Below are 26,276 nucleotides of genomic sequence, written 5' to 3' on the forward strand. Positions count from 1 at the left end.
CTCCATTCTGCTGGTGCGTATCTCCACAGAGGCTTCTGGGGTTGCCAGGAGTCACTGTGAGTCTGTGGGTTTGAGCTGAACCCCCATCACTCAGTGAGTCTGGGCTCGGGGTGAAAGCATCTCCTGTCGCCTCCTCCATCTTCACTGGAGTTTCTCTCTTTACTCTTCCCAAATGCTTCAATTCCCGCTTCAGATCCTTCCTAGGTTCTAGGAACCCACTTCTCTTCTCTTCCCCAGGTCATTGTATTCTAGCGTCTGGACACCAAATTTCCGAGAGACTCATCCTCTGCTGCTCACCACTCAGCTATCTTTCTGGAAGTCTGCATAGCTGGCTTTTGGGTTCTAAGTCTGTTGTAAGATCCTCCCTCTTCAATTTATTAGGAATGAAAACGTGCTGTCTATTTGGCCCAGCCTCTCTTTCTCTGCCACTGGTCTGTATTATTTGTTTATGACCCTTAGGCAAGCTCAGTTTTGGTCTACCAGGAAGAACAATCGATTAGAACAATTACGTCACCTTGGTAAAGTAGTGCAATCAGCAATAACAATATATTGGTATAAGGAAATGAAACTCCGACCTACTATGTGTCCAGTATGAGTTTGTGTTCTCTAAAATCAAAGAATGGATTTTAGGGATAATGGAGGTTAAGAGCAGAAATATTTATTGCGAGAGAAAAAAAGCTTCTGTCTATGAGATAGAAGGGGTCCCGAGTGGGTTGCCAAAGATTTTGAATTTTCTAGGGATTTTTATAGAGTAAAATCATGAGTTAAGGTGGGTCTAAAATTGGGGAAAACTGGGAACTCACAAGGCAGATGCACATGAGGTGGGACAGAGCTATGGTTACCAATAAGTTTAATTGTTCAGGTAAAACTGACCAAATCAGGAACAAATGGGGAAGTGAGTCACTTAGCAAGCCAGCACTCTTTATGGATCAGTAACTCTTCTTCCTATAGGGGGTTAGGATGGTAACTCTTGGCTCCTCAAGGTGATCCAGACTTAATCCCTAAGGGTTACACTTAAGGATGTGGTTTCATTTGTTTTGCTTTCTGTCCCGAGATCTGGCCCACAGCAAGAGGTGTGTGTCCCCTCCAAGGTCATCAGACATCTGGTCCTCTGTGCCGGCTTCTTCGAGGGCCTCACCCTGTCTGACTGCCTATAATATTTCTAACTAGCTCAGCTGCCTGTAACAGTATCAAACACAGCCTATAAAATAAACTGTGATTACTATTAATTTACACCTTTAACCATATGAATTAGATTTGTGGTAATCTAACAAAATCTAAAGCAAACCAGAAAATTATATACACTAACTATGCCTTCAGTAGGGCAAGTTTACTGTGAGGGGAGAAAATTTAAAAGGGTCTAAGGGGAAAAACAGAGAAATAGAGACGATCGAGAGATTAGAAGCAAGGCTGGAGGACAAAAACCTTGGGAAACTGGTAAATAAGACAGAAGGGAAAGAAAGAAGAAATAAAAGAACAGACCAGAACAACAAAAAGAACTAAAAACAATTTTAACAGTCATAGAAAAACTAGAACAATCAATCAAGAAAGAAGAATACAAAAACTAGAGAAGAAAATAAGAAAAAAAGCCCAACTTTGGGGCTTGTCTCTGTTTTCACTGGCAGACAGAGTCCAGATCCAACGTGATTAATCCCAGGAAGCCAGTGGTAGATTTACAGTGGGGTAGTGGATAGTCCCAGCAAAGTCCCACCTTTAGGTTCCACTGAGGTGCATGCTGCTTTCTGGCTGCAAATCTGGAACCCAGTTTGTTTATTCTGCGACAGTCTTTGTGCCTCCAATCATTTTAAATTCGGGTCCTTGACCTCCTACTGACTTGAGCTCAGTTCGGCCTCACCCTGACACTGGGAGACACTAGATGGAGCCAGCCTGCAGCTGCTTAGAGTTCCAGACTCAGTTGGTCCCTCTCCAAGATGGCTTCCCACCAGTTAGAGCGGACCACTGTGTTCACTGCTCCATTTCACCGGTGTGCTTCTCTTTAAGACCTCTGGGGTATGCCAATAGTTACTACGTGTCTGCAGATTCAAGCCAGCCCTCCCATGCAGTGAATCAGGGCTCCAGGAGAAAGGACCGGGACCATTTTCTTCTTCACTGAACTCTCTCTCTTTGCTCTCCCCTTGGGTTTCAGTTCTTGCTTTGGATCCTCGCTGAGTCCTGGGGATACACATCCCTTCTTTTTCTCTTTCTCATGTTACTGTATTCCAGCATCTGGACCAGGATTACATTTTAGTAAATGGAAACAAATCTATTGTATGCTTCATGGGCATTCAGTAACCCATGGTCAGAAGCTGAAAACAGAAAAGGAAAAGATGAGAAAGCTAGGCGCATGCCTGCAGTCCCAGCACTAAGGAAACTGAAGCAGAAAGTGCACAAGTTCGAGGCCAACCTGGACTATCTAGTGAGTTCAAGTTCAGCCTGAATGTCAAAACAAGGCCCAATCTCAAAAAACTTCTTTAAAAAAGAAAGAAAAAAAAAAAAAAAAAAAAAAAACCTAGGGGTTGAAACCAGGTACAGTACCACACACTCGTAATCTGTTTACTTGGTAGGCTGAGGCAGAAGGACCTCAAGTTTCATGCCAGCATGCGCAATTTATCAAGACCCTACCTCAAAATAAAACAGGGCTGGGGATGTAGCTTAGTGGTACAGCACCTGCCTATCATGCACAGGACCCTAGGTTTGATCCTGTACCAGCAAAAAAAAAAAAAAAGTAGAAAACATGTTACAGGTTTAGAGTATTTCTCAGATACCAAAAATTTGAGAGACAGACTTTCTAGCAATGTATGCATATTTTAGGGGAATGAATGATTTATCAGGTCTTTGTTAGGGTTGGGGGTTGATAAGCACATGCCTGCAATCCCATAGTTTCATTATGTAGCCTCAATTGGTCTTGAATTCACTATGTAGCCCAGCCTGGCCTTGAACTTGCTGTGATCTACCTATTTTAGATCTTCTGAATGCTGGAATTACAGGCATCTGCCACCATGCTGGACTGATTTGTTACAGCTTATCCCAGCACAGAATTTATAAAACTGTCTGCCTCTCTGTGTTCTGATCTCATGCTCACCTCCCTGCCCTGTGATTTTGATAGGTTTTGATATATGTTGTTTATCAGGACAGATGGTACTCAAGATGCAACATGAGGGGCTAGGGGTTTAGCTCAGCGGCGTAAGCACCTGCCTTGCAAGCAGGCGGTCGTGAGTTCGATCCCCGGTACCGATAAAAATGAGAAAGACAAAAAAAAAAAAAAAAAAAAAAAAAAATCAAGATGTAACATGAGCACTTTCTAGTCAATGAAAGGAATAGATCTGAGGTCGTAAACTGGAAGCCCATAAATTATACAAATGCAGGGATCTGGAAGAGGTGGTGCATGGGCTAATTCTAGCACTTGGGAGGCTGAGGCAGGAGGAACATGGCAAGTTCAAGGTGAGGCTGGGCTACATAGTGAGTTCAAGACTAGTCTGGAATAGATATTGAGTCCTGTCTCAAAAACAAACAACAAAGCAAGTACAACTAGGGGGGTGTGGTTGTAATACAGTAGACCCCCAAAATTCCTGGAGGTTATATACTTAGAGTATCTGTGAATTGTGAAAAACTGAATTTCAGATATGGTCAGAGGAATACCTATTTTTATAGTTTAAATTCCATCTGTGATGGCTCCCACAATTATGCAATTTAATAAAATACTGCACGAATAAAGCCTTAGAAGGTATAGGGCATTTTGGCGACATTTTAGGGATCTTACTGCTTTATGAAGAATAAAACCTAAAACACTTAAGCTAGCCATAAAGGGCACAGCAACCTATTAAGATGCAGGTGTATCATATGGCAGCAACCAATCAGCAGCAGAACTGAATCTGCTCTCTGATTGGCTACTTGCATACCTCTTGCCAATAAACAATTAAAGAGCACATTAGCGGTTTCTGAGAAGTTGCAAGAGTTTCCTTCAAACAATTATTAGTTATGTTCTAAGGAGAAATCCACCAAAGACTGAGGCCACAAACTCTCAATCATAACTTCACAGGGGTGTCCTGTACCTGTAATCCCCAGAACTCATGGAGAGTGAGGTAGGAGGATGCAAATTTGTGCCTAACGTGGGCAACCTGGCAATTTAGTGAGAACTTGTTTTAGAATAAAAATAAAAAGGACTGAGGATATAGCTTCTGGGCTCAGTCCTCAGTATCACTAGAGAAAACATGTAGGCTTGGTTTAATATGAACTGCACTATGTTAAAACAACATTTTTTTGAGACCAAACCATTTTAAGATTTTATTTTACATTTATGTTTATAGTAATATATAACATTTAATTGTTTCAACACAAAAAATCCAAAAAACTTTCCAACTTACCTTCTTAGTAACTCTTATAGGAGAGAGATTATACTTTATCTTGCATCTTCAGTATAATATTCACTTCCTTCATATAGGACGCATTCAATATATATTTGTTTACTCGATACATCTGCTATTCTTTGGAAGAAGCAGGGATACTTTTACAAAAAGCAAACTGTAATTTGTATAGAGAGTGACCAAGATAAACAGAGAACAGAAAAGGCAAGTTAACAGGTCAAATTTTAGACTGGAAAAGCAGAAAACAAAGGGACCTTTGCTTTTTCCAAGAAAGTTTTCTGCCCTAAAGAAAAGGAATTAGGGACTGGGGATTCAGCTCAGCAGCATAAGCACCTGCCTTGCAAGCAGGCAGTCGTGAGTTCGATCCCCGGTACCGATTTAAAAAAAAAAAAAAAAGAATCAGGAGTTAGTATTAGTAATAACTGTGATAATGATAAATGTTTATTGGCTCTATCCTCACCAGGGGAATCATGAGATTGGGACAGTTACTATCCCTGTTGTACAGCTAAGGAAACTGAGGCAGAGAAAGTCATAGCATATAGCTAGTTAATAATAGAGCTAGAATAAAAATCGGGCCAAGAATCTGCCCTCTTAACCATGATACCATGGCTAATTAAATAAAAGTAAGTAATCATACACAATTTTTCACTTAAAATTCTGTTTAAATTTGAAGGAAGTTTAGTAAAAGCATTAATACTACATATGAACTGTTGGCTCCATATTGTACTCCAAATAGTTGTATGGACACCAAACACATTTAGTTAATTTGCTTGTTTGTTTGCTTGCTTAAGACAGGGTCTTGCTATGCAGTTCAGGCTAGCCTTGAACTCACTGTGTATATACCAAGCTGCCCCAAACTTGAAGCAATCCTCCTGCCTCAGCCTCCAGAGTGCCAGGGTTATAGGCATGCACCACCACACCTTGCACCAAAACCATTTAGGTAATGGATTTGCTGACATATATTAGCAAGCCAAACTTTCCCAGCAACTTCTGTTTCAAAATGTGACTAAAGGGAAGAACAATGCTGAAGTTTCTATAATAGCAGCTTTTGGAGAAGGCTACGGCAGAAGGATCACAAGTTCAAGGCCAGTTTGGGTTTTACAGTGTTAAAAACCAGCCTGGACTCTGTAGCAAGATCTCTGTTTCAAACAAACAAACAAACAAATGAGGGAGGATATATTCAGCTGGACTTTCTGGTCCAGGTACTGGGCACTGATTTTTATCCCCAGCAGGTAAAATAACAAACCCTTTTCCCTACAGCTACTTGTACTCTCAGATTAGCCTAACAGCCGTGGTACATGCAAGTGCTGAAGAACCAGTCTTTATTTATTTATTTTTTTTTTTTGGCTTTTTCGTTTTTACCGGTACCAGGGATCGAACTCACAACTGCCTGCTTTCAAGGCAGGCGCTTATGCTGCTGAGCTAAATCCCCAGCCCCTAGAAATTACCCCTTAGGGAGGACAATGAAAGGCAGCTATTTGGTAATGAAATGCTTCCTCTAACAGCCTAGCCCCTCCCCCCCAAGACCCTGCCATCTATTGTCTCTTGGCCTCCCACAGTCATCTTGAAAGGATTTGCTGTGGTAGTGGTGGCCGTAGTGGTACTGGGGATTAAACCCAGGGCCTTTGCCCCAGCTACATCCTCGGCCTCTATTTATTTTACTTTGAGACAGCATCTCACTAAATCATTAAATTGCTAGGCCTCCTGCCTCAGCCTCCCAGAGTGCTGGGATTATAGGTATGTACCATCAGGCTAAATTTTAAAAGGTATGAATGTGTATGTGGTTTCTTCTCTATTTTGGGACAAATTATTAAACCCAAATTTGAGTTGCCTCATGAAAAAAGGTTTAAAAAAAATACTCCTCATACACTAGGGGAAAAATCGTCTCTGTTGTAAGAAGCCAATAAAAATGAATGCAGTTGGGCATGGTGGTGCACGCCTGTAATCCCACCGCTCCGGATCCTTGGGAGGACGGCTGTGAGTTTGAGACCAGCCTGGGTTATATAGTGAGATCTTGTCTCGAAAAAAATAAGAATGTGTACTTGGGAAAACAATTCACTGTTATCCAGTACATCACGGTTTTGAAATAACAGTAAGACCTTGAAGTAATTTTCCAAACTAAAAAAAAAAATATTTTCAGGGCACTTTCATACTTAGTGCAGCTATTTTTCCTATTTTATTTGAGTTGTATACATTATCTAGTGAGACGTCAAAATTACCGTTAGAGGATTTTTTGATTTGTTTTCATTTTTGTTTTTAAAACAAGGTTTAGATGTGTACTTCAGACTACCTTTAACTCACTATGTAACCCAGGCCAGCCTCTAACTACTAGTGATCCTCCTGCCTCAGCCTCCCAAGTGCTGGAATTACAGGTATATGCCACTACGCTCAGGTGTTTTTGAGGTTTTGAAAACAGTAACATAATAAACTCATAGCTTACAAGACAATGTTTTATAATGTACACGATTTGCCTTCTCTTTTTAAAAAACACACGTCACTCCATTTACCAGGCTAAGCCATGTATTTTACAGGCAAGGAAAAGGAAAGAGGGGGGGGAATGGCCAGTTCCTTTTTTACTTGCTACTGATCAGATGCTTAGCAACCATCTCTTGGATATTTTTCCACGAAGAAATGATTTTTCTACCTGCTCATTAGCTTGCTGATGTAGATTTTTGACTCACACTAAACACAGGCACCCTTTGTGTTTATGTCACTTTTCTTTGGCGATTTGCTCCAGGGCTATGTGAGCCCGGAACTGTAATCGGGCTTCCATGGGATAATCTTTGTAGTTCCTAATGTTGTTTAGGCTTTTCGTTGCACTGGCATAATCTCCTCTCAGGTAGTGTAGAATTCCCAGCTCGTAGTGAGTGTATGGCACCAAATAGTGGTCATATTTTAACGCTTTCTCCTTCTGAATAACACGGTTAAAGTAGTGCTCGGCCTTCAGGTATTTGCCTAAGTGCTTCAGGCACAGACCTTTCAACAGATATAGCAAACTTATGTCGTCTGTGCCATACACTTCATTTGGATTTTCTTGCAAAAGGTCTTTCCCTCTGTCAATTATTGACAGCCAGCTTGATATAAGCTCCAGCCTTTTGCTCATGATCCGGAATCCACTCCAGGCATAAATGAATTCCAGCAGGGGCTGTGCTGTAAACCAGCCTGTAGTAGTTCCGTAGCGCTGACCTTTCTCAGCAATGAACTGTTCTATGGGCACGGGTGTGCCTAAAATTTTGATTCTTAGGCTGTCCACATTTAAAAAGAGAGAGTTAGTGTCCTCTTTGACTGATTTCACGAAGTCAGAAGGAAGCAGAGCCAGGATGACAGCCTTGCTGTACACGTAGGTGGCCTTGGACCACCTGCTGTGCAGGTACAGCAGATGGGCACAGTAGTAAGCCTGCCTCCAGTTCTGCAGAAACACGTGGCACCACATGAGTTCCCAGTAACAGAGGTGATGAACCTGCTTCCATTCACTCTGAATAAAAATGCAGTCCTGTAATTTCAGCTGTGCCTTTTCAAAATTCCCTCTCAACATACTGAGACGCGCATGAAAAAATTTAAGTATGACACAATTTGGAAACCTCTTGAGGTAGGTTAGGAGGAGATTCTCTGTAGCAGAATTGGAGATATTTTCAATGCCAAAAGCTACATAAATGTAATTGTAATAAAAGAGTAAAGTCAGAACACTTAAAATATTATTTATATGGAGTTCAGATGCACTCTCATGAAGCAAAGCCAAGCCTACCTCTCTGTCACCAGAATATCCCACAATATTGAGAAGTTTAAGTGTCCTTGGGGGAACAAGTGATAACATCAAGTTGAACGCTCCAAGTCCAAACTTGATTCCTCCCACCAGGTGTCTGTGGGCTTTGCTATGGCTGTGAGACATATATGCCACCACCTGTTGACAATCTTTGTATGTTTGGTAACTTGCTCCAATGTTAATTCCGCTTTTAAGAAAACCAAGCAAACTGTCATCCTGTATAAACGTTATGGCAGCTTTCAAGATCAAACACTCAGCATAGCAGACCTCGGCGTGCAATTCCTCTTCTGTGACAGCATTTATTCCCTGTCTGCTCACTAGATGATATAAAGACATTAATCTTCCTTTTTTTCGGAAATTGTTACAGGTTTTCAACGCTTCCTTTGCGGCATTCATTCCAATCCGTATATCTTGTGGATCAAAAGTCAGGATGGCTTTGACAACCATCAGCATACTGTATATCAGGGCGTGGTACACGCTGTTTTTAGACCACGGGTGAATGAGGTTTATGGCATCTGAGAATCTGTTATTTAGAAACAAGTACAATCCAGTTGTACATTCTTCCAAGGAAGAGACTAGATTCATGGTTGTTGCCACAGGGATAATTTCATAGGCGTCTTCGAACTTGTCATCATGAACACTTTCTCTTTTAGGGAGTGATCTTTTTAACTTGACGTCCTTGTCAGTTTCTCTTTCACTGAAAGTGAATGACAGACTTAAAGTATCTTCTCTATCCTTTTCTCTTTTTCTTGGGATGAGAGGCATGTCTGCTTCCGCACTTAGAGCTGGAGATGTCCAAAGCGGAGTGAAGTGGTGGCCCCGAGGATAGCTCTGCTCTCCCAGCCAGGGTCTCTTCTTTCACACAAAGCTCAGTCTGAAGTGATGCTATCAAAACAGACAGAGACCAAAGACTAGCTGCGTGCTGCAGCATTAGGATATTCACATCTGTTGGATAAGAGCGGGGAGAGAATTTCACTTACTCAGAAAATGCATTTCTGAAAAGTTCAGATTATGTAGAATATACTACAGAAAACATGCTTTTTAAAAATACTTCAAAACAAATCCTTTGGCCCCAGAGTGGCTATTTATACTCTAGGATGTTGTAATGGTAGGTTCATTGTGTCAGTTTGAGAGGTTTAGAAACCTGAGTGACCCAACAAGGGCAGGGTCCTCACTCTGTAACATCCTGTGCAAGAGGAGGCCATGGAGATGGAGTGAGGCAGGAAACCTGCTGACAGCATAAAGGAGGACAAGCAGCTTGCTTTCCCTTCCTGCTCTTGTTGCTTTTGCTGTCTTCTGCCACCATGAACTGTGGCCTCCCTGCCAGGCCACCTTGCTTTGGAACCAGCTGATTCTGGACTGAAACCTCTACAGACTGTGAGCTACATAAATTTTCTTCCTTAAAAAAATTCTTTGTAAAGAATTATTCACCTGTAGCCATTCCTTCAGTACATCAATTTCATAAGGTCTTTGTGTATTTTGTTGTAGAACTGTACTGTAATGGCTATAAAATCTCTCAGTAAGAAGGCCTTGGGGGACAAAGATCTCATGGGACAGGATAATATATCTACATAGTTCGGGAGTTATGAGAAAGGAAGAGAAAAAATTATCCAGACCAAAAAAATCCCTCCCGTTATTCTTAGTGATAGCATTGTACTTCATATATATATATATAAAATATATCTCATATATATGTAGTATATACCAATATATAGGTCTGAAATTAAATATTATGGGCAGTTTTACAGGATTTTAGATACAAGGCAGAGCTGTAAACTAGGAAGATTTCCTAGCATTGTTGCAGTTAGAAAAAAGAAATTCAGCTAGGTTTGGCGGTGGTGCATGCCTGTAATCCCAGCATTTGGGAGGATGAGGCAGGAGAATCACTTACTGCAAGTTCAAGCCCACTCTTGGCTACATAGTGAGTTCAAGCCCAGGCTGACCTTCATAGGATGACCTTGTCTCAAAGAATAAATTAAGCTGGGAATTTAGCTCAGTGGCATAAGTGCCTGCCTGGTCTCACTAGGTTGTGAGTTCAATCCCTGGTACAAAAAAAAAAGAGAGAGAAAATTAATAAATAAATGACAAGTGTATTTTATTTTATTTTATTTTATTTTTTATATTTTTTTTTTTGTCTTTTTCATTTTTACCAGTACCAGGAATCGAACTCAACGACTGCCTGCTTGCAAGGCAGGCGCTTATGCCACTGAGCTAAATCCCCAGCCCCGACAAGTGTATTTTAGATTGTATTTAAATTGTATATTCAGAGGCTGGTCGTGGTGATCCTGTAGTTCCAGCACTCAGGAGAGTAGGGCAGGAAGATCACTATGAATTCAAGGCCAGCAAGGGTTACATAGTAAGTTTAAGCCCAACCTGAACTACACAGCAAGATCCCGTCTCAAAAAACCCTGTATATTGCTATAAGAACAATGGCAAGAGGGAAATATAAAGCATGGGAGATAAAGGAGAAGAAAACAAGAAAAGCAGAAGATGCATATTTTTATACGGAAGGGAAAAGAAAAAACAAAATGGTATCTTTGAGGAAAAATGATGGGGAGCCCTGCCTCAGTGCTATTATTTGAGATAAATGCTCATTTTTACATCTTAGGGTTCAGTTCGCTCAGGGTTTTAGCAAGTATAATAGTTCTTTGACAAGAAGAGCTCATTATATATGTAGCTGACTCAGTTCCGAGTTGGAAAAGGTAGGCTTTCTTTAGGAGAGAAATCAATCTTGAGACATCAGTAGGAGCAGTCAGGGATGGGAATGTACCATAGTGTTGTTTTTTTTTTTTTTTTTTTTGGTCTTTTTGTTTTTTATTGGTACCAGGGATCGAACTCACAACTGCCTGCTTGCAAGGCAGGCGCTTATGCCGCTGAGCTAAATCCCCAGCCCTGGCTACTTGGTATTTCCATTGTCTAGTTTAGGGTCCCATGAAATAAATAATTTTCTCTAGATAATACATTTTTTTTTGGTCTTTTTCCTTTTAACCGGGATGGAACTCACGACTGCCTGCTTGCAAGGCAGGCGCTTATGCCACTGAGCTAAATCCCCAGCCCTGTACCATAGTTTTTACCTAGGACTGCATACCCAGCACACGAGAAAAAAAAGGTATTCTGGCCCAAGCCAAAACACTTTCAAATTGCATTGCATAGAATTTCTATTCTTTCTTCAAGACAGTTCAGACTTTACTTTTGAAATCTTACCTAAGTCTACAAGCCTAATTACTCTCATGAGATATTCTGTGTATGTTTTATTATTTATTTTATTAGTGTTTCTTTGACCACATTATAATTATTCATAATGCTGTCTTTACTGCTAACTTCAGAACTTCAAGACATGGTTTGTGTTTTATTCAGTTTTATATCTCAATTTTAGCACACTCTCAGAAATAAATGTTTGCTAAGTGGTGTCTAGTTTTTTTCTAGTTTCTTGTTTGTTTACAATTCTGTTTTTGTTTTTGGTGCTGGAAATTGAACTATGGGCCTCTGAGCGCTGTCAGTGAGCTACACACAGCCCGTCCCCTCTAAAAGTTTCTGGAAAGCAAGTTTGAACTCGGTTGTCTGCCACATAATTGCTCGTCCCAAACAGCACATTTGAAAAAGTATTTTTGGGATTGGATTTTACTTTTTCCTTACTTCAAGGATTAACATTGGTACAGTCAATAAATTTTCAGAGATGTTGAAAGAGGCGATATTTATTTCCTCTTCTCAAAGTTCCCATATGGGAATTTTCTGCTTGATGAACTTCTGGCAGGTGGGCTAACAGCAGAAGAACGTGTTAAGCCTTCTGGATTCTTTTTTTTTTTTTTTTTTTTTTATTCAGTTAGCCTGTTCAAATGTTAACATCAAAACACAGAAGAGTTTGTTTTCTGTTCTACAGCTGTGCCTAGGCCCTGCTGAACAAATCTTGCTAGTTAAGGAATGAAACATTACTGTGTGTACTTGGTAACTAACACATAGCCATGGTTACTATAAGCTTAATCAGAAAGGTCATATTAACGGGTGCAGAAAGAAATCCAGGCACACTCCAATCTCTGATCTTTGACTGAGGGACCAAAAGCATATGCATCAAAAAAAAGAGGGCCTCCTCAACAAACAGTGCTGGGAAAATTGGTTGTCTACATGCAGAGGATTGAACCTTGACCTGTATGTCTCACCATGGACTAAAATACAATCAAGATGAATTGAAGACCTAACAGAAGCGATCTTCAGAAAGATAAAATAGGTAAAAGTCTTGAAGACATAGGCATAGGCAAGGACTTTCTGAACAGAACTCCAGTTGGACCAGAAATAGCAAAAGAATCAACAAATGGAATTACATCAAATTAAAAATCCTCTGCACAGCAAAAGAACCACCAACATAGTGAACAGACACTACAGAATAGGAGAAAAGTTACCAGCTACTCCTCAGACACAGGAATAATATCTAGAATATATAAAGACCCCTCAAAATAAAAGACCCAATCAAAAGGCAGGCAATTGAAATGAATAGAAACTTCTCAGAAGAACAAGTGGTCTAAAAATACATGAAAAAATGTTCAACACCTTTGGCCATGTGAGAAATGCAAATTAAAACAAAACCGAGATTCCTTTTAACCCTAGAAAGAAAGATTTAACATCAAGAACTCAAAAGGCAACAAATGCTGGCAAAGATGTGGGAGGAAAACAATATTTCTGCGTTGTTGGTAAGACTGTAAACTAGGACAATCATATGAAAACCAGTATGGAGATTCTTCAAAAAATAATTAGAAATTCCATTCAACCAAGATTTCTGAGTTAAATATACCATATTACAGTAATATGTCCATTCTCGTGTTTATAGCAGCACAACTCACAGTGAGTAAATCTTGGTTGGAACAGGCCAAATGCCCATTAACAGACAAATGCATAAAGACAGAGTGGTGTGTCTATACACAGTGGAATACTACTTGGCCATAAAGAAAGATATATTTGAGTCCTCTGTAGGAAAATGAATGCAACTTGGGACCACAAGGCTTAATGAAATAAATCTGACACACAAGCTTAAACATCACCTAGTTTTTCTAAATGAAAAACCCAAAGTATAAACACAGAGCAAAATAAAAGATCCAGAGGAAATGGAGAGAAAACCCTTTGTGAAAGAGAAGACCTAGAGATGGAGGGCGGGAAAGGGAGGTAAAAAGGGTTAAGGTGTGAATGTACATGTAGCAACTTCCCAAGAAATGTACGCACAAAGTATTGCAAACATGAACTAACTTTAAAAAATTTAAAAGTCACGTTTCAGCCCCCTTTCACCTGACTTTTTTGCATTATATCCCTTCAACTCTGAACTTGGGGGAGGGAACATGTTGTTATTGGCCTTTAAAACCACCACCACCTCTTCCTCCTCCTCCTCCTCCTCCTGCTCTTCCTCCTGCTCTTCCTCCTCCTCTTGTCGTGCTCCCTATCTGGATGGTTGGTACCATCCGTTGCCCATGCTAGGATCCCTTTCTTCTCCCCTGCCCGCCCACCAGTGACCAAAGCCCACCAGTGGCTCTCCCCTGCTGAAAGACTTTTCTGTGTCCTATCAGCTTAGGCTCCCCACAGTGCTTATCGCTAAAGTAGTGATACAGAGAAAGCCAGAACTGTGGAGTTACGTTAGGTTGGAATCCTAATTTTGGCACTTGCTTGGCCTTACTGTGTGCCTCGTTTCCTTGTGTGGAACAGACAAGAACAGAACCTCTGCCAGAGGTGGTTTGGAACATTCCCGTAATATTCTCTGTTCTATTCTTCTCAAACAAACAGCAGCCGAGATACACAGTCAATAATTTTACTGCTCTGTGTCCACCTCCTGCACACACATGCACAGCCTGGCCTTCGGTGGTGCTGCGAGAGAGCTGTTTTATTTGAGGCTTGCGATGCAGGCTGCTTGTGGGCAAGTCCCAAAGCTTTCAGTAACAGATGCAAAGCTCTGGTTGTGCCTCTTTTACTTATACTGCTTCCTGTGTCTGAAATGTCTTCCTGTCTCTGTCTGCTTTCCCAAGTTTTCTACATCTGGAAATATCAGTCTAGTGAGGAGACGGAGTAGAGGAGGCTGATTTTGAGCCGGTAAGATCAGGCACTTCGGAATGCATCAGTAAGGCTGAGAGAGAGAGGCTGAAGGTACAGAACAGAAACACGGAATGCAGAAGATGTAGGATGGGCAGGCTCGGTGGTGCAGCATGTGTACACAAGCGTGAGCCCTGAGGATTCAGTAAATACTAAATAAATAATAAAAATGAGGCACAAGGGCATGCACAGGTGAAGGAAGAAATAAACTTGCTGAAGGTGAGGTAAACCTCTTCTACCAACATAGGAGAGATTTCCTTTCTGTTTTTCATTCAAGACGTATTGTAATGAGCTTCTTCTATATACTAAGTAATGAATAAAAACAAGCTGAGTCTATGCAATTGATTACCTGAGGTGAGAGACATTGATAGAGACACAGAAACAATAAATTAGTAAATAAGCCACATAATGACTGTTGTTATATGCTTGGAAGAATAAAATCAGTCAAGGTGAGTAGGGACCCTGCAGAGGGATGTGGTATGAAGACTTGCTATTTTTTTTTTTTTTTTTGTCTTTTTCGTTTTTATCGGTACCAGGGATCGAACTCACGACTGCCTGCTTGCAAGGCAGGCGCCTATGCCGCTGAGCTAAATCCCCAGCCCAAGACTTGCTATTTTATGTAGGAGAGCTGAGGAAGGTTTTCTTGATGACATTTGAGCACAGATATTTTTCGGGGGCATTGAGATCAAACTGAGGGCCTCTTGCTTGCTAAGCAAGCAGTCTACCACTGAGCTGCACCCCCCCCCAATCCCGAGTAAAGATTTAGAAGATGTATGACTTCTTTTTCTGTTAGACTCAGATAAGTGCCTGCTGTATATATTCCATGCTGTTCTGTGCTTACCTGTGACATAGCACTCACTATACAGCTGTCCCTCGTATCCAAGAGATTGATTCCAAGATCCCCTCCCTCTCCCACAGATGTGGAAATCTGCAGCTGCTCACATTCCTTCTATAAAGTGGGATACAACCTGTGCACATCCTTCTGTATGCTTTAAAGCATCCTCAGATTACTTACAATACCACATTATAAATGCTATGTACATGGTTGTTCTATTCTATTCTTTACAGGCAATTATAAGAAAGACTGCATGTTTAGTACACCTACACACACACACACACACACACTTTTTTAAAAAGTATTTTCTGTCTGTGGTTGGTGGCATTCACAAATGTGGAACCCACGGTACAGGGGACTGAATGTGTATATTGGTTTTGGTTTTGGTTTTTTGAGATAGGGTCTCACTAGTTTAAGGCTGGCCTTAAACTCCTTCAGAATAAGATAGCTGGAAAATAATCCGTCTTGAAAACTATAGGTCAAAAATGCCAGCCCCAATCAGCCTATTTGTGCCTGGCTGCCGTCACTGTGTTCTTCCTCAGTGGCTACTCGTAAGGCAGGAAGGATTGGCTGTTTGGGCTGCCAATTTTGATCTCTAATTTTCAAGGCTGATTGTTTTCTGGCGAAATCTTATTTTCAGGGAAAGAGGATTATGTATCTCAGACTGGCCTTGCACTCATGGTGATCCTCCTGCCTCCGTCTCCCAAGTGCTGCAGTTACAGGCATGCACCACCACACCTGGCCTGAATGTGCATCAAAAGCCTTCTGAATGTGTCTTTGCTATCTGGCTTTATTAACAAGTATAATGACTGACTTAGGCATTGAACTAAATTAACATTTATTAGAAGGCTCTGAGGCTGGGTAATCCCAGCACTCAAGAGGCTGAGGAAAGAGGACTGCCACCAATTCAAGGCAGGCCTGGGCTTGTAATGAGTTTGAGGGCAGTGTGAACTATGTAGCAAGAGCTTGTCTCAATGGGCCAGGGATTTAGCTCAGTGTCATAAACACCTGCCTGGCAAGTGCAAGGTCATGAGTTTGATCCCCAGAACCGCAAAAAAACAAAACAAAACAAAAAACCTCCGTCTCAAAAAAAGCTTACAAATAAATTAATTAATTAAACTATCAATCAATTACAGAGTTAAGAAAAAAAACAACCAAAGCTGGGCATGTGTCACATACAGCACTCTGGTAGGCTGAGGCAGGAGAATCTTGAGTTCGTGACCATCCTGAGCTACACAGCAAATTCAAGGACAGCTGAGCAACATAGTGAGATCCTGAATCAAAACACCAACAAGTTGCCAGGTGTAGTGGCACACTGCTATAATCCTGGCACTCAGGGAGGCCAGGGCAGGAAGAGGGCTGCAAGTTTGAGGCTGTGCTACATAACATGTTCAAGGCCAGCCTGAACTATGTAGTGAGACCCTGTGTGGAAAAATAAAAACAAAAATAAAAAAAAACACCAGGCATGGTGGTGTATGTCTGTAATTCCAGCAGTCAGGGAGCTGAGGCAGGAGGATCACAAATCCCAGCCTTGCCTATGCAATTTAGCAACTGATGGAGACTTTGCTTTTTTTTTTTTTTTTTTTTTTCATTTTCTTTTTTGTCTTTTTCATTTTTATCGGTACCAGGGATCGAACTCACGACTGCCCGCTTGCAAGGCAGGCGCTTATGCGGCTGAGCTAAATCCCCAGCCTGGAGACTTTGAGCTAAAAAAAATGAAAAGGGGGGCTAGGGATTTAGCTCAGTGGCATAAGCGCCTGCCTTGCAAGCAGGCAGTCGTGAGTTCGATCCCTGGTACTGATAAAAACGAAAAAGACAAAAAAAAAAAAAAAAAAAAAAGAAAAAGAAAAGAAAAGGGATGGAGAGAGATATAGCTGACTGTAAATGGCCTGGGTCCAGTGCCCAGCACATAAAAACAACACACAACCAGACTCTGCTATGAGTAGCTAGTAGAAAGGGAAAGTATTTTTAACCAAAGCCTCCTGGAACATTCCTTGTGAGTAGGGACTGTATATCCCAACCTGTGTCCATCCTTTGCAAATACTTCAAAACACAAATGACTAGGGACTAGTTTTCCATAGGAAAAGGTTGTCATGCTGGCCACCATATTCAATAATGCATCAGAATTTTACACTAGTTAGAAATACTTAATCTGAAGCTGGGCATAGTGGTACCTGCCTGTAATTCCAGAGCTCCAGAGGCCGAGGCAGGAGGATCTCCAAGAGCTTGAAGCCAGCCTGGGTTACATAACAAGACATGCTAAAACAGCAGCAGCAACAACAACAACAAAAAACAAGACGAAACATAACACCAACCAGGTAAGGCTGTGCATGCCTGTAATCCCAGTATTTGTGAGTTTGAGGCCCTGTATTACTTTTTTGTGTGTGTACCGGGGATCAAATTCATGACTCCACACTTGCCAGGCGGGCACTTATGTGGCTGAGCTAAATCTCTGGCCACTGAGGCCATATAATAAGCCTGAAGGCCAGCGTAGATTATTACATAGTGAGACCCTGTCTCAAACTTCAAAAAAACAACCACCGCTGCCACCAACAAAAAACCAACCCAAATGAAACAAAACAAAAAAAGTACAGCAACAAATTGATGTGAATTCACGAAAAGTTAAAGGACATTTTTGAAGCATGAAACTTTATTAATTCTAAATTACATACAGTCACAGATGTAGGCTATAAGCATGCTGCTGTAAAGAAAGAAACATCAAATTACCAGGCATGGTGGCACATACCTATAATCCCAGCAATTTGGAGGCTGAAGCAAGAGGATCACCTTGAGTTCAAGGCCAGCCTGGGCTACGTAGCAAAACCCTTGTCTCAAAAAACAAAAAATGCAAAAAATTTCAGGCAGGCACAGTACCACATTCCTATGATCCCATCTATTTCAGATGCTGGAGCAGGAGGGTCATGAGACCATGACTGTGGCAGTAAAGCAAGATTGCATCTCCAAATCACCATCATCTTCATCATTATCTTTAAGATACATACATGAGGGGCTGGGGATTTAGCTCAGCGGCATAAGCGCCTGCCTTGCAAGCAGGCAGTTGTGAGTTCGATCCCTGGTACCGATAAAAAGGAAAAAGACAAAAAAAAAAAAAAAAAAAAAAAAAAAGGGATACACACATGATTAAAGCACAACTTCAGGTGCAAAAAAAAAGATACATACATGAAACCCTACATTTCCAGGACATCTAAGAGCTATACAATAGCACAAGAGGGAGCTCTCACTGAAAAAGTCATCTTTTTTTTTTTTTTTTTGTCTTTTTTTGAGACGGGGGTTTTGCTGTGCAGTTCAGGCTGGCCTTGAGCTCACTTTGTAGCCCAGGCTGGTCTCAAATTTGCAAGGATCCTCCCACCTCAGCCTCCCCAGTGCTGGGATTACAGGCGTGAGCTACCACGCCCGGCTCAAAAATGTCATCTTTTGAAAGACTGTAAGCATAGTTAATCTTTGAGACAGAATTGGAAGTCACAGAATTCTAGAAAACCTGTAAGATTTAACTGGCTTGTCTTCCCAATGTGATGGGGAAAATGTAGGTAATGTGCTTCATGACAATTTAACAGATGATAGACAGACACAAGCCAACTACTAGTTACATACAAAGGAACCAGAAGGAAGAAAACTAGAGCCACCACACTGTGATAAATATACTACCTGGAACAGCAGCTTTGGAACTGCACAGCACCAGAGATGGAAGGAGAGAAGTGGGGAAGGATCTGGGAGGAATTCGACCAGGACTCTGAGCAAAGCTCAGGACAAGAAGTCATGGTGATGGGGCTGGGGATTTAGCTCAGTGGCATAAGCACCTGCCTGGTAAGCGCTAGGTCGTGAGTTTGATCCCCAGTACCAAAAAATAAATAAAATAAAATAACAATGGCCAGGGATTTAGCTCAGCAATATAAACACCTGCCTGGCAAATGAGAGGTTATGAGTTCAATCCCTGGTATCAAAAATAAAGAAATAAATAAATATTAAAAAAAAAAGAAGTCATGGTGATTAATAGAAAGGAAAGAAGTGAGAGGAATCAAGGAACTGTTATTAAATCTGAAATAAAGAATCCAAAGAATCCAAATCTATATGGGGAGAGACAGACAGAGACAGAGACAGAGACAGAGAATGTTTACATTCCACTAGCCTTCAATGAGATCGTCCATATATTATCCATATATTATCAAGTCTATATATTATCTTTTTATCCTAGTTTTTAAGCACACCAGCTCACATTTACTGTATTAGGTACATATTATCAGCCTTTGAAGAGAAGGTAAAGTGGAGCACACACATCTTCACTAGGGTTCTAATTAGGCAGTGTAAAGAGAGTGCTGTGTGACTTATGCTGTCCTCCAAGTAAGCACAAATAAATTACTCAAAGTTTTTATGAAAGGCTTGTATGACAAACAAAACCTGGACTGCATTCACACCTCATTCTAAGACATTTAACTGTAGCAAATGACCCCTGAAATCTGATGTGATGGAAAATCAAGATTCTGTCTACTGTTGTGCCAGAGAGTAAGTGTAATATGTACAACCCAAGAAAATTTGTTTTTTTATACTTTGGAACACTACCCAAGAATTCTAACCTGTAGTTAAAATTATCTGTATGAGAAACACTGTATAATCTTGAGAAATTATCTATTTAAGAAACTCGGCTGCATTTGGCCAAGGAGGAGCTAGACAGAGAAATTTGTGCATAAAATGGAATAAACATCTTTCTGTGGTATGTAACCAGATAGACAGAACAATTCTAGGACAAAGCGAGGTGTTGCTGTTGTTATTTTAAAAATACCAACAATGTCCCTTCAGAAAATGGTGATATAGTGGCAGATTCGTAGGCAAAGTTTTAGAACATATAAAATAGATGCCTCACTACAACTCTCCAAAGAATGTGTGGTATGGTAGCGTGCGCCTGTAATTCCAGCACTAAGGAGGCTGAGGCAGGAAAATCACCGCTAGTTTGAGACCAATCTGGGCTACACAATGAATTCAAGGCCAGCCTGAATGACATAGAGACTCCTTAAAAAAGAAAAGAAAAAGGGTTAGGGGTGATGAAAAGCCAGAACTCATTACTTGTAGGGAGGCAGCTGGGGTGTTCCTCAGTGGTTCTGCGAGCACTTGCCCAGCAGACGCTAAGCGCTAGTTCAACCCTCCCCCTGATCTCCGGACTAGGAGAATCAGAGGCTCAGAATTCAGGCGGTGACTAGCTACCCGACCTTGTGAAAACAATCTATTCCCAGATGTTAACTGTGCAACAACCACGTGAATACATGAAATATTTTTTAGTATTTCACTGATTTAACAAATATTGCAAATAAACTAAAGTAGACCACCTACCCTAAGCAGTGGGAACATAAAGGGAATCAATCAAAGGCTCTGTCCTTGTGATTTTACACTGTGTTGGCCAAAGATTCTCTACAATCAATAAATAAGTGAGGTGGTGAGAAGAAGTATAAAGAAATATTAAGTTGTATAATAAGTATACAGGTGTGAGGAAAGGGCATGTTACAATGTTTAAAAATCATTAGAAAAGTAATATATTTGTTTAAAAGGCACAAACCAAAAACTTAACAATTAAATTAAAAATTAATAAGAGTTTAAAGAGCTAAAGAGTTTAAAAAATGAAAGCTCTTCCCTGTCTTCCATATCACTTCTGAGGGCCAACCAAAGTTAAGAGTTTGGAAATATTATTAATGCTAGATTCTCCCGCAACCATGTTAACTATCTCACTTAATTCCTCCATTACTACTTCCACTTAAAAGATTTGTATTCCTTTTTCAAAATAAGGGCCTGGCATTGTGGCACACCATCTAATCCCAGCATTTGGGAAGGTGAGGCAGGAGGATCGCAGCAAATTCAAGGCTAGCCTGGGCTACAAAGTGAGTTCAGAGCCAGCCTGGACTATATAACAAGACCTTGTCTCAAACAAAAAATATATAGTCTTTCTCAAAATAAGATCACGTTTAATTTTTCTTATTGTAAGTGATACAGATCATAAAAGAAAACTAATCAGAATATAAGCAAAGGGGGCTGGGGATTTAGCTCAGCGGTACAAGTGCCTGCCTTGTAAGCAGGCAGTCGTGAATTCGATCCCTGGTACCAATAAAAAGGAGAAAGACAAAAAAAAAAGAATATAAGCAAAATGCATGTACACTGCACTCATATGGGAGCGGGCTGAGCAAAGTGGCTCATGCCTGTAATCCCAGGATTCAGGCGAGGAAGATGTCTTTGAGACCAGCCTGGGCTACATAGTGAGCTCAAGACCAGCCTGAGCTCCATTGGGAGACCCTGTGTCCAAAAAAAGGAAATACACTTTGTAGGGTGACAGCCAACCCCTGCAGTAGAGCGGAGTGGCTTGCTTTTCCTTATTGGCGAGGGGAGACTTTTTTTCCTTCTTTGGTGGCCTTTTTTTTTAAAATACAGTAACCTCTTGCTTTGTTCGCTACTTGAGATTCTAGATACTTGGATTTGGGAAACTAAATAAATTGGATTGAAAAGAACTGCAAAATACTGTTGGGGTAGGGGTCAAACTTTTTTTTTTTTTTTGGTACCAGGAATGAAACTCAGGACCTCCGCAGGCGCTGTGCCTCTGAGCTATGTCCCCTACCCATACTATTTTTAATAAAAAAAAAAATATGAAAAGCTGGATGTGGTGGCTCACGCCTATAATCCCAGCACTCAGGATGTTGAGTCAGGAGGATTGTTGCAAATTTGAGACCAGCCCGGGCTACAAAGTAAGCATGAGACCAGCTTGAACTGCATAGTGAGACCCTGTTTTAAAAAGACCAAAAAAAGGGCTGGGGATTTAGCTTAGCGGTGAAAGTGCCCGCTTGGCAAATACAAGGTCCTGAGTTCAATCCCCAGCACCAAAAAAAAAAAAAAAAGAGCCAGGTGGAATGGCACAAGCCTATAATCCCTGCTTCTCCTGAGGCTGAGGCAGGAGGATCACAAACTGAAGTCCAGGCTGGGCAATTTAGTGAGGTTCTGCCTCAAAATAAAAAAGGGTGGGGGTGTACCTCAGTCCAAAGGCCTTGAGTTCAACCTGAGTAAAGGACAGTGAATGGAGAATCAAAGGGAAGACAGTGCTCTTAAATAATGTCTTTCTGCTGTTGTGGTCAAACCCAGGGCCTCCGGTACACTCGGCAAGTGCTGACTCACTGGGCTTCATCCCAGTGCAAAAATTTCTCTAGGTACAGCCACTGCCTATAGCCAGTTAAAAAAATGAGTGTATGAGGAATCCACTTTGAAATCTGCATATTATCAGTGCCCCAAGCAAGTTTATGCATGCTAAATTCCTTTTTTTTGGTGTTTTGAGACAGGGTCTCACTGTGTAGTTCAGGCTAGCACTGAACTCTATGTAGCCCAAACTGGCCTCAAATTTGCAGTGATCCCCTAGTTTTAACCAACTAAGAGCTGGGATTACACCACATCCGCCACACCTGGCTTAGTTTATACTTTTTTTTTTTGTCTTTTTCTTTTTATCAGTACCAGGGATTGAACTCACGACCACACACTTCAAGGCAGGCGCTTATGGCGCTGAGCTAAATCCCCAGCCCCTTAGTTTATACTTTTTAATAGGATCAGACATTCCTGAAAATCTCACAATTCCCCAGGTTGTTTTGCAGTCCTGTCATCCATGTAAGTAATATTTTTATCACTGGGGCACTGCTACACTGTTTTTCCTCTTCCTAGTTTCACTCTTCTTTGTTTATTTGTTTGTTTGAGACAGGGTCTTGCTACGTAATTCAGGCTGGCCTCAAATTCACTATGTAGCCCAGGTTAGCCTTACATTGATAGTGGTCCTCCTGCCTCAGCCTCCCAAGTGCTGGGACTATAGGCTTGCGCCACCACTCACTGCTAGTTTTATTCTCTAAAGGTGGTTGAATATTTGGAGTTCTTTACTGTCCTCTCTATCCCTCATACTTCTGTCTTGATTGTGATCCAGTACTTGGCTGATGAAAAGTTAGTTTGTTATGCTGTATGAAAAGGTTTATGAATATACCTATAACTTTTTCTTCCTACAATTTCCTAACTGTATGTTGGAGGAATCAGATAGTCATGTTAAAAAAAGAAAGCAAACTGTAGTTGGACATGTGCTTGGATTGACCTACAGGACATAGATACATAGCATATTACATAAATGTATACATACAAAAATGCATATTACAACATCAACATAATTTCTCTGTATTAAAGATACTTTGTGCAAAAGATTTAAATTACTTTTCTTTTAAGGTATTCAGATCTAAGCTAAAATGGTGACAATAATTTAAAAGCTAAACTAAAATGGTAAGGGCATTAAGAGTAAAAAGTGAATTTCTTAATGCTTCTCCTCAAATACTGAAGCTAGGCAATGCAGATAAATTTTGAAAATTGATGTAAAAACAGTGTTAATTACTCTCCTTTTATAAACTAATAACATTGCCGAGATTTAACAACTATAACATGTTCAGAATTACTTAATATTTCATATTAGGAAATATCAGTGTTTTTTTTTTGTTTTTTTTTGTTTTTTTTTTTGTCTTTTTCGTTTTTATCGGTACCAGGTACCAGGGATCGAACTCACGACTGCCTGCTTGCAAGGCAGGTGCTTATGCCGCTGCGCTAAATCCCCAGCCCCGAAATATCAGTGTTTTAGAGCTGAATTAAATATTTATCTCATTCAAACTGAATTTGGGAACATGATCTTAACACAAACTTTTAGAGGTAGAAAATTACATTGATAAATCTGACTTTAAAGAGAATCAGCAGGAATAAAAGTACTCTGCATAATACAATTTTCCTGATTTGGATAGACATTCACTGAAAACACTGGTGTGAAGAAGCACCTAGAACAATAGCATATGCAAATAGTGTACAATACTATTATTTTTTCATGAGTTAGCAAAACCCAGTAAAGAAGTGGGTCCAGCTTTAAAAGGGATAATGAATAATTAGCATATGAAATGTCTGTCTCCAAGAGAGGCTTGTACACCAGTCAGGTTAACTCCTTTCTGTTTATTTTGCAGTACTGTGCATCCATGCTAGTCAAGTTAATACTGAGCTATGGCCCCTGCTATCTCCTCTTTGAAAACAATTTCTCATCGGTTGGAAAACTGATTCTGCTTACACTATTATTTGCTTATAAATTCTCTTTAGTACAGTAGACTGTATTCAGATCACAAAATTCAAGTGTCAGGAGCTAAGTGGTTTAAAAAACAGTAATTCTTTTTTTTTAAAAAAGGATTACTTTTATGCTGTTGTTGTTTTGTTTTGCTTTTTGATCTTTTTGAGATAGGGTTTCATTATGTAGTATAGGCTGGCTTTGAACTCACTTTGTAGCCCAGGCTGGCCTGGAATTTGCAATGATCCTCCTGCCTCAGCCTCCCAAATGCTGGGATTACAGGCCTGCACCACCACACTTAGCTATCAGGGTGGTTTTAAACCTGCTATGAAGTCCAGGCCAGCCTTGAATTCTGTGATCCTCCTGCCTCAGCTTTCCAAGTATTGTGCTTACAGGCATATGCCACGCCTCACCAATAATGGTATCTTTCAGTAAGTTACCTAGACTAGTCCACCCCCAATTTTCATACATTCTTAACATTTTAGCAGAGGAAAATGATGGCTGGGAATGGTGGCCCACATCTGTAACCCCAGCACTCTGGAAGCTAAGGCAGAAGGATCACTGGGAGTTTGAGGTCAGCCTGGACTACGTAGCATTTCAAAGGCAGCTTAAACTACGCGAGACCCTGTCTCAAAAAACCAAAAAACAAACCAAACAAAAATAAGTCTGTTAAGACTTAGAGAGAGGGCCTAGCTTAGCAGTATGGCATGTGCCTGGCAAGTACAAAGTCCTGAGTTTGATTCCCAGTATACTGCCTCCCCCAAAAAGTTAGGGAAAATATAACATACTCTATAGAGATTCTGTTTTTCTGGCTGGATATTTTGTGGCAGATAGATATATTTATTATGCACCAAGTAGGCCTTCTTTCCCTGTACTCTGCACCCCACATCTACTCACACCAAACAAGATTACAGTAAGCAAAAAGATAAAAATACAAATACCTAAGAATTTTTTCCTATAACATTTTCACCTCTTGTATATTTTAAGTATTTATGGTATAATGTCTGCTTTGTTGTAGCTGATAAAAAGGACTTTAACCTGTATTTGTAGGGTTGGTATGTGGCCATTATTGCATACAATCAAAACTAGATGGTAAGCAATTCTTTTTTTTTTGAGACAGGATCTCATTATGCAGTTCAGGCTGGCCTTGAACTCACTATGCAGCTGAGCCTGGCCTCAAACTCACAATAGTTCTCCTGCTCCAGCCTCTTGAGTGTTGGGATTACAGGCGTGGACCACCACATCCGGCAACTATAACCAATTTTAATGTAAAGAAAATATTTTCATTTATTTGATATATATATATTGAGTGGCTGAGCAGCAAGCATGCCATTTCTAGTAAGGGGAGACAGTCAAAGATAACCAGAAGATTCCAGTCCTTAGGATCTGGCATTAGTGGGTGTCATGTTACTATAATACAAAGCAGAAAGAACTTGAAGGGAAGAACAAAATACTTTGCTTTTCAGATGCAAATAATTTCAGAACTGACACTGGCCGAACTGCTTTAAACATTTAGTTTTGTTACAAGTTCAACATAACTGGGGGGGAAAAAAAAACCTCCACAACTCTCTTCCTTTGTCCCTCAGATTCCAAGAACTCAGCTCAATCTTGTTGGTAACAAATTGGTGACTCGTCCAGAAGGGGCTGGAGAATAGGGTGAGGTGAGGGGAGGGGGTTACTCAGAGTCCTGGGGGCACCACCCCTTTTGAGGCCTCTGATGCAGAGATCATTACTCAGAATGGCGGGCTCGTGCAGTCTGATCCTGGTCACGCTCCCGATTACCTCTAAACAGCCCCACAGATCAGAGTAGTAGAGCAGGCCAGGCTCCCCATCAGAAAAGCGGCGACAGCTACATCAGCGGTGAAATTCTACAGCCTTTCATAAGCGGGTCTAATGCACCTGTACCGGGATTACCAGAGTTGAGGATTCCAAGATCAGGGAAAACTGAAAAGGGATGGGGGCGAAAAGGCAGGGGGAATGGAAGGAACACCAGGAGGGTTCACAAAAAGGGTGAGGGAAAGGGTGGGGAGGGCAGGATGTCGCGGGGAAAGCCATAGGTTTCTAAGCGAGACCCTGGCGTTCCCATGGTAACGTATCCCTCCGCCCGTGACCGGTGTTCGAAAACTGTTAAATTCCCTC

The 26,276-nt window shown here is 40.9% G+C and overlaps 1 protein-coding gene across 1 annotated transcript; it reads right to left on the reverse strand.

Moving 5' to 3' along the window:
- Positions 1-6,866: 6,866 nt before the first annotated feature.
- On the reverse strand, positions 6,867-26,270 carry LOC100720628 (tetratricopeptide repeat protein 39B-like). Its single transcript, XM_003472914.3, has 2 exons — positions 25,920-26,270; positions 6,867-9,072 (listed from the first exon to the last, which is right to left on the reverse strand). The coding sequence occupies exon 2, from the start codon at positions 8,890-8,892 to the stop codon at positions 7,075-7,077; it is 1,818 nt and encodes a 605-aa protein (XP_003472962.1). The 5' UTR covers positions 8,893-9,072; positions 25,920-26,270; the 3' UTR covers positions 6,867-7,074.
- Positions 26,271-26,276: the final 6 nt, after the last annotated feature.

The sequence above is a fragment of the Cavia porcellus genome, unplaced genomic scaffold, assembly GCF_034190915.1.
Source record: "Cavia porcellus strain 051 isolate PalLab524CR breed Dunkin Hartley unplaced genomic scaffold, mCavPor4.1 scaffold_1, whole genome shotgun sequence".
Classification (NCBI taxonomy): Eukaryota; Metazoa; Chordata; class Mammalia; order Rodentia; family Caviidae; genus Cavia; species Cavia porcellus.

Bases quoted from the DNA above. Each gene is read 5' to 3' on its own strand.
- LOC100720628 (XM_003472914.3), bottom strand. From the start codon at position 8,892: ATGCCTCTCATCCCAAGAAAAAGAGAAAAGGATAGAGAAGATACTTTA.